We start from the raw sequence: 18,717 nt of genomic DNA, 5'->3' as shown, positions 1-18,717 counted from the left end.
AAATCAAGAGTTGGACTGAGGCACCTAGATACCCCTGTTGCTTGATTTTTTTAATATCTTTGCCTATGGTGTCTTTTACTGTCTCAATTTTAAATGTTGATACGGCCAAGCCTGTCACTTTTTATGGTTTGTATAAGTCATACTGAAAATACCATGAGTATCAGAAAAGCCACTGGTTGTGCTCATTTTAGGAGCACACACAGGAAAGCCAACCAGTGTAATGAAATAAGCAACAGAGTAGAAGACAAGAGACACAGGTATAAAAAGGGTCTGAATTCCCTAATCCACCACTTGCTAGCTGTAGGACTCCTGATAAAAGAATCGGAGTCTCAGTTTCCTCAAACAAGGGAGAGCTACTGTACACAGCTGTCCATTTATCCAATGAGTATTCTGAGTGTCTATTACACACAGGCACAATCCCAGCACTGAAATTACAGTGGTAAACCAGACATACAAAGTCTGTGCCCTTACAGAACTCATATTGTAGTGTGGGGCGAGGGGTACAAATGATAATAAAGACAATACAAAAGCAACTAACTAAATAACCTCAACTGAGAGGATGTTCTGAAAGTGTTTTGTAAATTGAAAAGTTTACAGGATCAAAAGGACTTTTTGATTATCACCACTGGGGACGCTGCCAGAAACTGAAGCTGCTATGCTATTTGATTTGAAAATGAACTGATAGGGAGTCAAGCCATGTAAGATAAAATAATAGGAAAGAATTTTATGCCAGGGGGGCATCATGGAGTTTGAACCAGAAACCCAGAGATTTTATTCCTCTGGCCTTGCTGGGTCTAGTCCTTGATGCAACAGCCTCCTACCAGCCAGGCTGGTCTCTTTGCTGCCCTCAATGTGTCTGATGGGTCTTCCCCTTTTTCCCCCTCATCTTAGTCTAACACAGTCTCCTCCTAGGTCATGCAAAGTAAGTCCTATATTGTCTGCTTATTTCATTTTTACCCATACACTGATGTTTATAATCAATTTTCACTGCTTCCAAGCTGACATGGGAAATCTAGGAAAACAAATTATGTATATATGTTTTCTCTTTCCTCATTACTTCAAATACAGTATGCAAATCCAATAATTTCTATTTAGGGTTCTAGTACTGAAATGATGATGATCCAGGGGTCAAGGCGGAGAGAGGAAGGTATGTTTTCTCGTAAATTTTTAGGGGTTAAGGCATTAGGTTAAGCACTATTAAGAAGCTCAAGATGTAGGCAATTTGATGCAGGCAGTTGGGCAAACAGTTAAGGTATAATCTGATTATGTGAAGCTCTCAGGATTTTCAAAATACATTCAGTTTCCTAACACAGTGCATGGATAGGTGAGAATTATTCAGCAGGAAAAACTGTTTTGAAACTAGCATGTAGCTTGGTTTTTCATTTTTTGCTAATTAACAGAACTTCTGCAGCCTGAAGAAAAGGTACTAAATATCAGACAATGAAATCTTTATTAACTGAGCAGCCTGGGTGGCTCGGCAGTTTGGTGCCGCCTTCAGCCCAGGGTGTGATCCTGGAGACCAGGATCGAGTCCCACGTCGGGCTCCCTGCATGGAACCTGCTTCTTCCTCCACCTGTGTCTGTGCCTCTCTCTCTTTCTCTCTCTGTCCCTCATGAATAAATAAATAAAATCTTAAAAAAAAAAAAAAAAGAAATCTTTATTACTTTTTCCCTCTCTCCAGAAAATGTTCTGAATTAAACTAAGATCCATGGTCACAAGAACTTGAAGATTTTTTAAATTGTCAGTAAATGTAGATTAATCAAGTTAGTTTAACAGAAATTCTCTCTTGCAGACATAGAAAAAGCTAGGTTGGTAACAATGAAAAGGCCTGAATTTCTGTGGGTTACAGACACCAGTTCTGAATATCCACCATCAGCTACCTTGTATATTATGAGGAGCTTATAAACAGGCTATCTTATGTGATCCAATCTTCATCATGTGTTATTATAACACACTTTATAAAGGAGATAGAGAATTAAACCCAGGAGTGTGTGGTTCAAGAAATAACTTTTTCAAATGTCGACAACATGAAAATAAGGGAGTACTGACATATTAGTTCAACCCCTTTATAACCTCCTTGTCCAGGCTCTCTCAGCCCACATATTACAGAAACCAGGTTAATCATCCTAACTGACACTGTCATTGTTTGACTCTCCATTTCAAAAACTTTGTTTACAAAATCTGGAAGGAATTTCTTGGCCTCAGATTCAAGACTCTTCAAAAACCCAACTTGACCCATCACATGCCCCTGTTGGTCCACAACCTTCACAGTTCAAAAATCATTTACTGAGCACCTAAATGTAAGCTAGGCTCTGGAAGGACATATGGCCTTGTCCATAAGATGCTCACAGTGTAGTGTTTCTCAAATATATATGCTATTGCTTTCTGGATCCTTACCTGGTTACTTCCCCTAAATGGAATGTTCTGCTTGATTCTACATTCCTCCTTTTCCTATACATCAAAATCCAACCTAGTCAAAATCTAGTGTCAATCCCAACTTCTTCATGAAGCATACACTAATTAATTTTGTTAGTTCATTCCTTTGAACCCCTAGAATATTGGATTCCAGATTTCTATGGACTTGATTCCTGGTACGCAAATTCCAAAGCCCCCCCACGCAGAGATTGTGATTCAGTAGGTCAGGCTTCATTTAGTTTGAGAATATGCATTTAAACATGTCCCAAGATCTTGCTCCTTCTATCCATACTACCTGTCAGACAACTGGTTTGTTGTTTTTTTTTTTTCTCCTCTCACTAAATTGACTCATCTTCTGAGTACTCTGGTATCACAAACACAATCTTGATCTCAGTCTTATCAATCTTGATGACTTTGACTCCTCAATCACCAACACCGCCTGGTCCTGACCACATTCTTGGTTCAATAAAGAAGTTACCTGTGTTGTAGGTTTGGAGATATAGATAGATAGACTTTTAAATTAAAAAAAAATTTTTTTAAACTAGTATGGTTGCTTTGCACTAGTGAGTTTGAAACAGACTTCAGGCAGTTAATCTCAAAGTAAATTGTGATACATGCCATTTCTTTTTAGGAGTCCTGAGCACAAAAATGATCAAGAGAAAGGGGCTAATGCTTACCTTGAAGAACACAAAGGAGTAACAACCCTAGCCTGTGGAGGAAAGGATGTGAAGTAACCACTAAGGGCAATCTTGACTGGGTTGTCATAGAAGGAAATGCAACTGAATATTTTCCTGAGAGCCCAAAGCACCCCCCCCGCCTTAAGCATAACTGTACCACTGACATTAAAACATTCCCCAAATGTGCATTTCCAAAAATCAAGGAAGCTGCTAGCCCAAAAGAATAAATCTTCCCTGTAACAATTTAAGGAAAGCCTCTGAATGAGGGCAGAAAAGGTCAAAGTCTAGGTTCCCTCTTTCCACCAGTCAGAGAACACCACATAGACCTCTCAGAGGCAAAGAAAATAAGCTGATCAGAACTAATTTTTCTGGACAATTAAAAATGGCCTATTTTTGCTTTATGGACACCTTCTGTTTTCTTCTTTAAAGGTTTGAGGTTTGAGTTAATTTTTAATCTGACTCTAACTAACTAATCTAACTTCAGTGTAACAGCTGATAAACTTTTGACCCTGCCAAAAAACTAAGGGTCCCCAAGTAGTCATAGTATCTGTTAAACTCAAAGATTCAATTGCTTAGCAATATGGAAAAATCAATCATTTAAGTCTTTAAGTGTTGCAAGTAAACTCAGATGATAAATTGTCATTATGAAACAAAAGTTTATGTGCAAAGCTACCATTGGTCTCTCTGATCAAGGTCTTTTTTTTAAAGATTTACTTATTCATTCGTTTATTTGTGGGGGTGGGGGCAGAAGGAGAGGGAGAGAATCCTAGACTTCCCACTGAGTGCAGAGTTCCATACAAGGCTCAGTCTCTTGACCCTGAGATCATGACCTGAGTTAGATCAGATGCCTAACTAAGGTGCCCTTCTGATCAGTGTCTTAATACTGCAGTCATTCTGTCGGAAAACAGTGAACCACTTTACTTATTTGCAAATATATTATTTAATTGTCTGCTAGATGGGTGTTCTATTTATTATACTAATAAACACATTTATCACACTAGTGGATTAAGTTTCATATGTACATATTTTATTTTTTTTATTTTTTATTTTTATTTTTATTTTTTTATTATTTATTTATGATAGTCATACAGAGAGAGAGAGAGAGAGAGAAACAGAGACATAGGCCGAGAGAGAAGCAGGCTCCATGCACCAGGAGCCTGATGTGGGATTCGATCCCGGGTCTCCAGGATCGCGCCCTGGGCCAAAGGCAGGCGCCAAACCGCTGCGCCACCCAGGGATCCCTCATATGTACATATTTTAAATGTAAGTGACCATGAACAACATAACACTTTCGCAGGGCACCTAGGTGGCTCAGCTGGTTAAGCTTTTACCTCTTAATTTATGCTCAGGTCATGATTTCAGGATCATGAGATCAAGCCCCCTGTTGGGTTACATGCTAGGTGTGGGGCCTGCTTGAGATTCTCTCTCTCAAAACAAGACAAAAAAAAACACACACAAACACTTTTCCTGGCATGCTCCATTTTCCAAATATTGGAAATGGATCATTAGGTTGTATGTATTTGTTTACATATTTAAATACATACATATAATCTATGTAACATGCAAAGACAGATATCATATATATAAATACAAATATATATTTACCTATCTATCCATCTATTCTTAAAATTTGCGGGGAAGAAACTACATGGAAAAGTCATTTTGATTCATCCATTCTCATCTATGATAATAGAGAAGAGTACTATGGCTTTCATCACATTTTTGTGAGAAGAATACATTTATACCAGTTCATGGATAAATCTATATGGAATAAAACAGGTAATGTTTTTGGATCAGAAGATTTATATCTGGTTTTGCTACCTCTAGTATGTGACCTTAGATAAATTATTTATTCCTTGACACTCAATTTTCTCAGTTGTAAAGTAGGTTCATTGATACAGGACTTGCCTCTCTCAAAAGTTTTTTGTAAGGTTTCAAAAGAGGTAAATGTTTTCCAATGCACTTCTACACACATTAAGTGATTAATAAATATAAAATAAGTACACTTGCAGTGATAACTAAAAGCCAAAACAACGTATATGTAAAAATAAAAATAATTACTCAGTAAATTCATAAAGCATCGCTTTGTTTATATTACTATTAAGATATTCATTTTCAATTTCAGTAAGAATTTAACGCTATTACTTGTAGATTTCATTACATAAAAATAACAACATACCTTGGCCCCATCTACAAATTATATTACTGGAAGAAAATATTATAGAAATGCATACACATTTTAATTTCAAGAACTTAAAATTACAGGTTTCACTACTTAAAAATGACATAACCTGACCCTTTCCACAAATATGATTGTGAAATGTAAATATAGTTGTAGGAACACATACATCATCATTTACTAAAAAGTTACACAAATATATATATGCATGGATGAAACAACTACATTACTGAAACATGCCTAAACTCAACTATGATAAATAATTATAAATGCATTAAGAGATAATGGTCTTTAAAAGAACTGTATATGGACATGCTTGCAAAGCAGATATGCATTTCCAAATTAATATTTTATGGATAATAAATGAGATTGATGAGAAAAGAGCATTGCATGAAAAACCAGCAAAACTGGCCTTCACTTTATCAGCAAATAACTGTTTGGCATTTACCATAGGTTAGGCATTAGTCTAGATACTTGAGATACTTTACTAAGCAAAGCAAACAAAAATCTCTCCTCATGAAGCTTGCAAACAAAAGGGGACATGAAAGGACATGTCATGAAGGGACACAGAAAAATCACTGCAAATAATTATTAAAAGGTACCAAGTATTATATAAATGAATAAATCAAGTGCTATGAAAAAATATAGGAGTGTAGGGGATCGGGCATGTGTGAATATGGTAAGGCAGGTTTTAGTTTTAATTAGACTACCCTGGGATCCCTGGGTGGCGCAGCGGTTTGGCGCCTGCCTTTGGCCCAGGGCGCGATCCTGGAGACCCGGGGTCGAATCCCACATCAGGCTCCCGGTGCATGGAGCCTGCTTCTCCCTCCGCCTGTCTCTCTCTCTCTCTCTCTCTCTCTGTGACTATCATAAATAAATTAAAAAAAAAAAAAAATTAATTAGACTACCCTAAGCACTCTATTTAAGAAAGTACTAAGCAATAACTGAAATGAAAAAATACACTAGAGGGAATCAACAATAGATTAGAGGATGCAGAAGAACAGATTGGCAATCTACAAGACAACGTAATGGAAAGCACCCAAGCTGGAAAGCATAAAAGCAAAAAGAATAGAAAAAGAAAAGAAAGGAGAAAAGGTTAAGGGTTCTATTGGGCAACACCAAGGGAAGGAACATTTGTATTATATGGGTCTCAGAGGGAGAAGAGAGAAAAGGGCAGAAATTATATTTGAAGAAATAATAGCTGAACACTTCCTAACCTAGAGAAGGAGACAGACTTCTAGGTTCAAGAAGCAGAGAGCTCCAACAAGATGAACCAAGGAGATCCACACCATATGTAATAACTAAACTGTTAAAGATTACAAATAAGCAGAGCATTTTAAAAGCAGCAAGAGAGGAGCAACTAATCACAAATGAATTAGGGAAATCCCAGGAAGCTGTCTGCTAATTTTTCAGCAGAAACTTTGCAGGCCAGAAGAGAGTGGAGGATATATTCAAAGTGTTGAAAGGGAAAAACAACAACAATAGCAAGATTATCATTCAGAATAGGAGAGAGAGTTTCCCAGACAAATAGAAGTTAAAGGAATTCACCACTGCTAAATTGGCTTTAGAGGAAATGTTAAAGGGACTTCATTAAAAGGAAGAGTCATAATTGGAATTATGAAATTTGCAGAATTAGAAAATTATGAAAGGACAAAGTTTCATGAATTAAAGCAAACATACAGTAAATATAGTTTAACAATCACTTACAAAGCTACTACGCAGGTTACAGAACAAAAGTAGCAAAATCGATCATAAAGGTTTGTTAAGGGAACTTAATACATAAAATGGGACAGAAGAGCACAAATAGTTTTCTTAGAATGTGTGTGAACTTAAGCGACCATCAACTTAATATAAACTGCTATAGGGATGTCTGGGTGGCTCAGCGGTTGAGCGTCTGCCTTTGGCTCAGGGTATGATCCCAGAGTCCCAGGATCAAGTCCCACATTGGGCTTCCTGCATGGAGCCTGCTTCTCCCTCTGCCTATGTCTCTGCCTCTCGCTCTCTGTGTCGTCTCTCATGAATAAGTAAAATCTTAAAATATATATATGTGTATACGTATATATATTTTATATATATGTGTGTACATATATATGTGCGTGTGTATATATATAAACTGCTATATAGATGTTATATATGAACCTAATGGAACCCACAAACAAAAACCTCTAACAAATACATAAAAAACAAAGAAAGAAAGGCAAACATAACACTAAAGAAAACCATCAACCACAAGGAAAGAGAGCAAGGGGGAAAAGGAACAGAGAACAAAGAAAAAAAATCCAGAAAACATTTAACAAAATGGCAGTGAGTACATACCTATCAATAATTACTTTAAATGTAAATGGTCTAAATGTGCCAGAAGATACAGGATGACCAAATTAAAAAAAAATAAATAAAGTCCTATATGTTTACATGCTGCCTACAAGAGATCCACTGCAGATATAAAATTACATAAGATCGAAAGTGAAGGTATGGAAAAAAATATTTCATGCAAAGAGAGGTGCAAAAGAATAATTTTAAAAAGCCAAACTAGCTATCGACAAAAGAGACTTTCAAACAAAGACTGCATAAAGAATTACATTACATAATAATAAAGGGATCAAATAACAAAAGGACATAATAATTGTGAATATTTACACACCCAACAGTGGAGCATGTGAATATATAAATAGTGAAAAGGACAGTAATACAATAATAGCAGGGGACTTTAACACCCACTTACAATGGATAGATCATCCAGGCACAAAATCAGAAGAAGGAAATAATAAAGATTGAGGAATATATGAAAGATTTCTTTTAAAAAAAGGAAAGATTTATGAAATCAAGAACTGGTTCTTTGAAAAGATAAACAAAATTGATAAACCTCTAGCCAAACTCCAAGAAAAAAAGAAAAGACACAAATAACTAACACCAGAAATGAAAGAGAAGTGACAACGAACACCACAGAAATACAAAGAACATAAAAGATTACTAAGAAAAATCATTTTTGCCAACAAAAATTATATGAGAACGTAGAAGAAACGGATAAATTTTTAGAAACATACAATCTTCCAACAGTCAATCAGGAAGAAACAGAGAATTTGAACAGACCAATTACTAATAACAAATTCAATCAGTAATCAAAAACCTCCCAACAAACGAAAGCCCAGGACCAGATGGATTCACAGGTGAGTATACCACACATTTAAAGAAGAGCTAACACCAATTCGCAAACTCTTCCCAAAATAGAAGAGGAAGGAAGCTTCCAAATACCTTCTATGTCAGCATTACCCTGATACCAAGACCAGACACTACAAAAAAAGAAAACTATAGGCAATATACCTGATGAATGTAGATGCAAAAATCCTCAACAAAATATTAGCAAGCCAATTCCAACAACACATTAAAAGGATGCCAAGATCAAGTGGGATTTATTCTGGGGAGCAAGTTTAGTCAATACCTGCACATCTGTCAATGTGATATGCCACATTAACGATGCAAAAGGTAATAATCGTATGATAATGGCAATAAATGCAAAGAATCTGACAAGATTTAACATCCACTCGTGATAAAAAATGCTCAACGATACGTGCTTAGAGGGAATATATGTCAACATAATAAAGGCCATATATGACAAACCAGAGCTGACATCATATTCAATGGTGAAAAACCAAGTTTTCCCTCTAAGATCGGGAACAAGACAAGGATGCCCACTGTCACCACTTTAACACAGTAACTATAAGTGGCAGCAAACAATGAAAATAGATGAATGGTATCCAAATGGGTAGGGGAAAAGGAAAACTCACTATTAGCAGATGACAAAATACTATATACAGACAACCCTAAAGGCTTCACCAAAATGCCATTATGGTAAATGCATTCAGTACGGTTGCAAAATATAAATATACAGAAGTCTGTTGCACTTCTATATACTAACAAAGCAGAAAGAGAAATTATGGAAACAATTCCACTTGTCATTGCACCAAAAAGAATAAAATACCTAGGAATAAACCTTACCAAGGAAGTGAAAGACCTATACTCTAAAAACTATAAAACGCCGATAAAAAAAAATTGAAGACACCATAAACAAATGAAAAAATATACCATGCTCGTAGACTGGGACAATAATATTGTTAAAAATATCCATACTACCCAAAGGAATATACAAATTCAATGCAGTCACCATCAAGTCAGCATTTTTCACACATCTCAGAATAAATAATCTTAATGTTAGTATGGAACCACAGAAAGAAGACCCTGCATGGCCAAAGCAATCTGAAGAAGAACAAAGCTGGAGGCATCACAATCTGATTTCAAAATATACTACAAAGCCACAGAACTCAAAAGAGTATGGTACTGGCACAAAAACAGGCACATAGATCAATGGTACAGGATAGAGAGCCCAGGATAATGAACTCATGCTTCTATAGGTTAATTAATCTAGGAAAAAGGAAGCAAGAATATACAACAGGAAAAGAAATAGTCTTCTCATTGATGATGCTGGGAAAACTTGACAGCTACATGCAAAAGAAGGAAACTGAATCACCTTCTCACATCATACACAAAAAAAACTCAAAAATAGATTAAAGACCTAAATGTGAGACATGAAACCATAAAAATCCTAGAAGACAGGAAGTAATTTCTTTGTTGGCCTTAGTGATATTTTTCTAGATCTGTCTCCTCAGGCAGGGGAAACAAAGGCAAAAATAAATACACTATTGGGACTACATCAAAATAAAAAGCTTCTGCACAGCGAAGAAAACAACACAACAAAAAAGCAACCTACTGAATGGAATGATGCAAATGATTGCAAATAAGGTACCTGATAAAGGGTTCATTACCAAAATATATAAATAACTTATACAATTCAACACCAAGAAACCCCAGATGACAGGATTAAAAAATGGGTAGAGGACCCGAAGAGAAAGTTTTCCAAACAAGACATAAAAACATATAAAAATATGCTCAACATCACTAATCATCAGGGAAATACAAATGAAAACCACACTGAGATATCTTACACCTGCCAGAATGGCTAGGATCAAAAGGGAAAAAAAATAACAAGTGTTCGAAGGGGGAGAAGGGGGAGGAAGGAGGGGAGGAGGAATTAAGAAGATAGCCATAGAGCTCTGTGGCAGAGGGAGGGAGCCAGCCAGCCAGCCAGCAAGAAGAGTCAGTGTGAAGGCTCCACGGTCTGCCAAAACAATCTTGTGAAAAGAGAACACCCCATTTTGCAGATGAGTAAATAGTGTCTCAAAAGTGATGTGATTTAGGGAATGGAGCTAGGCAATAAAAAAGCCAGACTGGGTGGCTCAACGGTTTAGCACCGCCTTCAGCCCAGGGCCTGATCCTGGAGACTTGGGATAGAGCCTGAATCATGCTCCCTGAATAGGAGCCTGCTTCTCCCTCTGTCTCTGCCTCTCTGTGTGTGTGTGTCTCTCATGAATAAATAAAATCTAAAAAAAAAAAAAAAAGCCAGATTAGAAAGGTACTAGATTTCTTAATTCTCAGTCTAGCACCTTTCTGTTGTTTTGTGCCTTTGTTCATCAGGTGAGAGGCAAGTGTGCTGTGTCCTATAAAGCCCTGAGTAAGGGGTTACATAGTTGCGGTTGTTGCTGCTGTTATTACTAATCAGGTGCACTGACAGTTCTTGAAAGGTAGTTAAAGCTCAAAGGATAATTTCATTTTCCCTTCCCGCGGTTTATTTTTTTCCTTCCTTTATCTGTGCTTCTTTCCTTGGGTGGGTCATTTCAATATCAAATTGTCAGTTAAAGGAATCCTATTTCTTTGGATATTTGATAAAGGTGTGAAACATAGGAATAAGGTATGAAATAGAAAGCATGTATAACAGTATACAAAGGAGCTGTGAGAGAATGGTGAGAACGTGGAGCCCAGGGACTTGGCAGGTAGAGGACCACCTTTCTCTAGAGGCAGGAGGCACAGAAGGAAGGGAAGTGCAGGGAGGGGGGCCTTGGAAACACAGTAGGACCAGAGCTCCTTGCACCCCCACCCCACCCCACCCCCAAGTTTTAAGCTACTAGAGGAAAATGAGGACTCTGGCCTTGAAAAAATAATGAGCTTCAAGTGAAAAGGTAAAAAAAGAAAAAAAAAAGACTAAGAAACCACAAAGGAGGAAATCTGTAAGAAAGGCAAGAATAACGGAGAGGGGGCTGGAGAAGAGAGAAGATGTAAAGAGACTTTCAACAAGTGAGACTGTTACACAATAAACAATATAAAAGAAAAAAGCGAGTAAGAATCCGATTTCAGACACCGTAGACTTGAAAGCCGGTGGAATTACTAACAGCCAAAGGAAAGACAGAGGACAGTCTGAAAGGTGAGTAGCTGACTTTTGGTAACACCAGGTTTTAGGTGGCAGTGAGGTTCTCACGAGTGGGAAGGGTCCAGCAGAGAAGAGGTAAATTTGGAAGATGAGTATCACCTGGGGCAAACTCAGCCCCACAGGTAGCCACCGAGCACTTGAAATTGTGGCTCACCTGAACTGCACGTGCTGTCAGTATAAAACACACCAGATTTTGAAGACTTCATATGGGGGGGAAAAAAAGTATATCTAATTTTGTTACACTTACTTCATGTTGAAATAATATCTGCATGAATTGGGTTAAATAAAGTCTATTATTAAAATTAATTTCACCTGTCTCTTACTATGATTACAAGAAAATTTTAAATTACAGATGCAATTTGTGTATTTCTACGGGACAGTGCTGATATAGAGCAATAAACAATATAAAAGAAAACATTTCAGGATCACATAAGGGGATGAGAACCAGGAGAGAGTTACAGATATTATTCTGACACATTTCAACTAGAAACTGCCAGATATGGGAGCAACAACACACGTCGTTATAAAAGATAATATTCACTGAATGCTCAAAGAGCTATACTAGCCACATCTGGTTCATTATCTTCTTTGTTCCTCCCAACGTTATGAAATAATACCATTGTCTTCTTTCACAGAAAAATGTTCTAAAGAAGTTAACCTCCCCAAGGTCACACAGTTAAATCTTGATGTTAAGAGTTCAAATCCGTGACTCCCTCCAGATCTCAAAGTCTAAACCGCCACATCATCAATTCCAGAACAATTTACACTCTGCAACCCTTAAATCGTTAAATGGTTATATTTAAACTAACAATTTACTAGAATGGTCCACTGTCAGAGTCAGGGAAGTACCAGTGATGTCCTAATTTGATTAAGATACAAATGTGTAAATTTGTAACTTCAGAATTCTGCTGAGCTACTGAGGTTGGCATATTTTCACTGTGTTTAGAGTTTACTGGTACAAGGTCTTGCCTTTAATCCACTCTGAAAAAATCCAAAACTTTCAAGTTAGACGGTAGGCTGTTGAAGATGATCCTGGGCACAACCCTCCACAGAAGGGCCCTGAGTTCTGAATATAACAAACATGATATGGAGCCACTTAAATTTTAAACACCCTCTTTCAGACTATGAGAGCACCTGAACCTCCCAAACTGATTCAAATATTTTGAAGGGTTCAATTAAACTTCAATTAAAAAAAATGGTTTCAAGGGAGCTGGATGAAATTGCAACCTTTTGTTGAAAGAACAAGAATTAAGTATCCCCAGCTGGATACCTTAAAAGGGGATTTATACTCCTTGAAAAAGGCTATGCTTTGAGGAGTAGAAGAAAAGATGACTTGATATTTTGACTGGAATCATAACATAAAATCCCCTATAAATATAAATTGGGATCAAAAGAATGAGGGGTCTTTCACTTAGGTTTGGTGGCTGGATTTAATTTCAAAGACAAATTTATCATTCTTTCCTTTCCATCTTTCATCTTTACTACCTACCTGGCCAAGGCAGCAATCACAGAACTGCTAAACTCATTTTCAAGACAATTTTACTACGCAGTCTGGCTCAGATTATAAAAACACATGTCCCCAGGCTGAAAACAAAGGATTGCTATACATTTACATCACAGAGATGGGAAAACAAAAGGGAACTTGAGGAAAAAAAATAATATGCTTTGGAATAAGACTAATTAGCAGACATCGTGAGCAACTTTTCATGTTGGATTTGGAGCCAAAGCAGTGTCCTTCTGAAACTGACCCACTAGCTTATTTTTGAATTTAAGCCCCAGAAGCCTTCCCACTGCCGGCATCATTTTTTTTTTTTAAGTAACTTGTATATGGACAAATGCATAAAAATATCTCCTCTGAAAACCCACAGTTTCTGAAAAACACTTTTCTAAAAAGGTAGTATCACGAGTACAGGGTAGAGCTAATAAGCGCTAGCCCCTTATTTTGGCTCTTGTAGATTAATTCCCATGACTCTTCCATCCAATTAAGGTGATATCCTTGGACTTGTTTCCTTACTCATTACAATTTGTAATATTTTCTAACAAAGGTCCAGGCCTCCAAGGAGAGAGCCAGTTAGCCCTAAAAATGCGTTATCCCTCCGTGTGCAAAGGTGTCAAGAGCATGAAGTGACAGACTCCAGCATTAAGAGCCGCCCAGCTACACTTTTGTCACTAAGGGTCACCACACGGAGTCCCTCCTTTCCAAGAGCATTCCCCCTCTCAAACTTGGCTGGAGACTGTCATCCCTGTAACTGCCAACTGGATAGAGCATCCTTGCAGTTGCACAGCCGCTTCCCCTTTGTACATCAGCATTCTCTATGCTGGTGTTCGGGGTGAATCTTCTCATTTCCGGGGCACATACTGTGTGCCAGGCGCTGTCGTAGGTGCTAGAAACAGAGCAGCTCACCAAGTGAAAAGAATCTCTATGCTGGCATTTACATTCCGGCGGGGGGGGGGGGGGGGACACTTCTTCAGTAAACAAGAATTTAAACAAAATAGTATGTCAAGGGATCCCTGGGTGGCTCAGCGGTTCAGCGCCTGCCTTTGGCTCAGGGGGTGATCCTGGAGACCCGGGATCCAGTCCAGCATCACCACATCAGGCTCCCTGCATGGAGCCTGCTTGTCTCTCTGCCTGCCTGTGTGTGTGTGTGTGTGTGTGAGAGAGAGAGAGAGAGAGATGAATAAATAAATAAAATCATGGGCAGCCCAGGTGGCTCAGCAGTATAGCACCTGCCTTCAGCCCAGGGCCTGGTCCTGGAGTCCCAGGATCGAGTCCCACGTCGGGCTCCCTGCATGGAGCCTGCTTGTCTCTCTGCCTGCCTGTGTGTGTGTGTGTGTGTGTGTGTGTGTGAGAGAGAGAGAGAGAGAGAGAGAGATGAATAAATAAATAAAATCATGGGCAGCCCAGGTGGCTCAGCAGTAGAGCACCTGCCTTCAGCCCAGGGCCTGGTCCTGGAGTCCCAGCATCGAGTCCCACGTCGGGCTCCCTGCATGGAGCCTGCTTCTGTCTCTGCCTGGCCTCTGCCTCTCTCTCTCTCTCTCTCTCTCTCTCTGTGCCTCTCATGAATAAATACAATCTTTAAAATAAATAAAAATAAAATCTTTAAAAAAGAAGCATGTCAAATAATAAAAGCCAAAAATGAAAAAGAAAAAAAAAAAATAAAGGAGCAAGGAGGGTGAATGAAGCAAGTAGGAACTGGGGTGGGTGGAGTAGAAAAAAAAAAAAAAAAGAAAAAAAAAAAAGACTGAAATTGGAGATGGAGCCGGCTGCGAGTACCGCCGGGCGGAGGGCGCAGTGGGGCTGCCGGCGGCGGGGGGCGGGGGGCGCACGGAGGTCGGCGGACTCCAGCGAGGCCCGCGGCGGCACCTTCTCGTCCCGGGGGCGGGGGGCGGCGAGCACAGGGTCCGGGTCCGGGTCCGGGTCCGCGCAGCCGGCGAGCGGCCGTCGGGAAGAGGACCGGGGCCCCCCGCACCCCCGCCCCCCGCCCCCGCGGCGCCTCCCCGACTGCCCCGGGCAGACCCAGCCGGGCGGGACACGCCCCCGGGGCCGCAGGCTGGGGCAGCGGGCGCGGAGGCACCGGGTCAGCCGTTAGCGGACGAGGCCCCGAGGTCCCGGGCGGGGCGGGGCGGGGCGGGGCGGGGGCGTCGGGCATCCCGGGCGCCCCGCGGGCCGCGAGCCGGCAGCGGGGGCCGGACCCAGCCCCGAGACCGCGGCCGCCCCGGGCCCGCCGAGCGCCGCAGGTTCCAGCGGCCGAACCCGCGGCTCCCGCGCCCCCGGCCGGCCCTTCCCGCCCGCGCGTCGGTGGAGGAGGGACGGGGCGGCGGGCGGCGGGGGGGCGGGGCGGGCACTCACCATGATCCGCGGCGCCCGGCGGCCCGGGTGCGCTGTCCAGGGTAGCGCCGTCCGTGTGCCCCGGCTCCCGCCGCGCCCGCTCTTCTTACCCACGCCCACGCCCACGCCCACGCCCGGCGCGCGCACGCCCGCCCGCCCCCGCCCCCGCCCCCTCGGGCCCGCGCGCCTCCCGCGCGGCGCTCCCACCGCCAGGGCCGTTTCGGGCGCCCGCGCTCCCCCTCCCTCCCCTCCCCGGCGGCCCGCTGGCCGCGGCGCGAGGGGCGGTGGGAGGGGCGGGGCCGGCGGGAGGGGCGGGGCCGGCGGGAGGGGAGGGGCGGGGCGCCCCCTGCCGGCCTCGCGAGGATTTGCAGGCCCAGCCCGCGTCCTGCGCGCGCCTCGGCCCAATGATCGCAGAGGCCCCGCGCGCCCCGCCGGCCTCGGTGCGCTCTGCCCCGGGAACCCGGTGGCGGCCAGGGGAGGGTGGAGGGTCGGGGGCCCTGGAGGGGTCGGGGCCGTGGAGGGGTCGGGGCCGTGGAGGGTCCTGGAGGGTCGTGGAGGGTCAGGGGGCCGGGGAGGCCCGTGGAGGGTAATTTCTGTCTAAACTTGAACAACTCGGGGCCGTGGAGGGTCCGGGGGCCGGGGAGGGTCCGGGCGCCGCTCGTCCTCCTGGCGGCTCCGCGGCCCGTCAGCGCGAAGGGCCCTTGCTGGAGCGGGTTTGTGGACGTGCGCGTCTTAGGTCCCGGGGCCAGTCGGGTTCTGAGGGCATAAGGCGGGGAGCAGGTCAGTGTGAGCCCCGCGTCCTCCCGACTCACCCGAGGCTGCCTGCGGGAGGTCTCACTCCAGGGACTCCTTAGCTAATGCCCCCAATGGCTACATTGGCATTTAATCGTGAACAGAAAGTATGGGGTCTCAGATCCTTTTTTTTTTTTTTTTTTTTTTTTAATTCATGAGAGACCTAGAGAGAGAGGCAGAGACACAGGCAGAGGGAGAAGCAGGCTCCTTGCAGCGAGCCCGATGCGGGACCCGATCCCGGGTCTCCAGGATCACGCACAACCCCTGAGCCCCCCGGGTGTCCCTCTGCTTGCCTTTTTTGTGCGGCTGATGTGATCAACTGAAATGCAAGCAAATGTTTATTGAGAATCAGGAACACCGCGTCTGGATGTACACAGAGATACCTGCAACGTATGCTTTAGCAATCCGAACCGTAAATATTAAGGATGTATTTGCAGTTCTGTGAAGTAGTAGAGTGAATAACCATAGATGTCAGGGCTAACACTTAATTGTCACATAATCACCTAGTATTTAGAGTTTCCAGTAGCTGGAGTGTTAAAAATCAGTTACATATTTGCTTATAAGGAGCGGATAGCAAAAAAAAAAAAAAAAAAAAAAAAAAAAAGGGAGCGGATAGCTCTAGACCATGAACAGGTAGGTAGGTATATTAAGCAAATCTCTTAAAATCTCACCACCCGTGAGTGGGCTCAAGAGTCAGCCCTGCCACATACTGGCTATGTGATACTGGCTCAGTTATCTAATTCTCTGTGCTTCAGTTTCTTGATCTATAAAATGGTGATAAGCATGACACATTATCTATGGCTGTTAGGATTAAATTAATATGAATAAAGCACTAGAGAAATGCCTGGTGCAAAAGTACAAATTACTGATCTTGTTATCGATCTAATGCCCTTGGAAACCAGAAAGTGATATTGTATTAAATGCTGACGTATTTTTATAAAAAGTGTCCATAAGGTCAAAACCAAGTAGACAATTTGATGTCAGTTCCATTCATTCATTCACATTGTTCATTCAACAAAATCCCATTTACAGTTGTACCAAAAGGAATAAAATACATAGGAATGAACTTAATGAAGGTAAAAGACCTGTATCCTGAAATAGTTGTTTTACTTCACCGCTGTATTGGTGAACGGGCTTCCTAGAGGGAATAGAGACGAAGGAGCTAAATGAGGTTCGGATGCTGGAAGCCTCTTACTTGACCCAGATTTCAACCACGTGCATCGTTGCAACCTGAGCAACTTCTTTGACATCTGGGAAACAGATGGAAGGGATCCTAAGGTTAATTCAGAAGTTATAGAAGACAGCCTCAGCTTATAAGCTCATCATTCTTTTAGCTCAAATGTGGTATTTGCAGGTAACTCCATAAACCATGCTGAATGACTTAGAATGGTAGCTTCTTCCCGACTAGCTGCATTGCACAGATGAGGTACCTGAGGCCCAAAGAAGGGAAATAGTGGACCCAGGGTCACATGGTCAGGCGGTTGGAAAGTGGGGAAGCCAGGATGCAATCTGAAGCCTGTTGGATTCTTTCTAGGACACCATGCTGTTTTGAATAATCCAATCTTTAAGAATCCTTATAAACTTGGCAGAGAAACTCACTTTCTGTGGTTTGAAAGAGCAGATGAGGGCAGCCCTGGTGGCTCAGTGGTTTAGCGCCACCTTCAGCCCAAGGCCTGATCCTGGAGACCTGGGATCGAGTCGCATGTCGGACTCCCTACATGGAGCCTTCTCCCTCTGCCTGTGTCTCTCATGAATAAATAAAATCTTTAAAAAAAAAAATCAGATGAAGTATGAACTTCATGCAATTTGAATTTTTTGTAATCATGGAAAATTCTAGACATCTACCAAAGTAGACAGATGAATGAACTCTAAAGCATCCATCACCCGTCTTTAAAAATTATCTACCCATGACCAATCTTGTTTCATCTATACCACTACCGACTTCTCTCTTCTCCGTTCTATTATATTGTTGTGTTTTTTCCCATTATTTTGAAGCAAATCACAGTTATAATAGTTTATAAATTTGTCAGCATATATCACTAGAGAAGAAATCTTTTTAAAAACACACATGAGCACCTGGGTGGCTCAGTCGGTTTAGTGTCTGACTCTTGATCTCAGCTCAGGTCTTGATCTCAGGATCAAGAGTTGGGCATGGAGCCTACCTAAACAAACAAACAAACCCCACAAAAATCACAAAACCATTGTAATATCTTAAACATTAACAAGAAGTTATTAACAGCATTAATTATGGACATTGAGTATACAAATTTCCAAAAGTTGTCTTTTTTTAACATTGCAATTGGTTGCTATATCTTTTATGTCTCTTTAATCTCTACCCTCCATCTCTTTTCATTTTCCTTTTTTTTTTTTACAGCATGTATCCCTTTTTAAAAGATTTTATTCATGAGAGACACACAAAGCGAGGCAGAGACATAGGAGAGGGAGAAGTAGGCTCCCTGCAAGGAGCCTGATGTGGGGCTCGATCCAAGGACTCCAGGAACATGAC

The 18,717-nt window shown here is 41.6% G+C and overlaps 1 protein-coding gene across 1 annotated transcript in view; it reads right to left on the bottom strand.

The window, feature by feature from the left end:
* The window catches only part of ELOVL2 (ELOVL fatty acid elongase 2), a 64,048-nt gene extending 48,487 nt beyond the window's left edge, over positions 1-15,561 (bottom strand). The window contains exon 1 of the mRNA XM_041772892.1: positions 15,441-15,561. Within this exon, the coding sequence (XP_041628826.1) occupies positions 15,441-15,443 (3 nt within the window). The 5' untranslated portion in view covers positions 15,444-15,561. The remainder of the gene's footprint in view (positions 1-15,440) is intronic.
* Between the last annotated feature and the right edge of the window lie 3,156 nt (positions 15,562-18,717).

Source organism: Vulpes lagopus, chromosome 10 (genome assembly GCF_018345385.1).
Source record: "Vulpes lagopus strain Blue_001 chromosome 10, ASM1834538v1, whole genome shotgun sequence".
Classification (NCBI taxonomy): domain Eukaryota; kingdom Metazoa; phylum Chordata; class Mammalia; order Carnivora; family Canidae; genus Vulpes; species Vulpes lagopus.
This window is presented reverse-complemented; position numbering and strand designations above follow the sequence as displayed.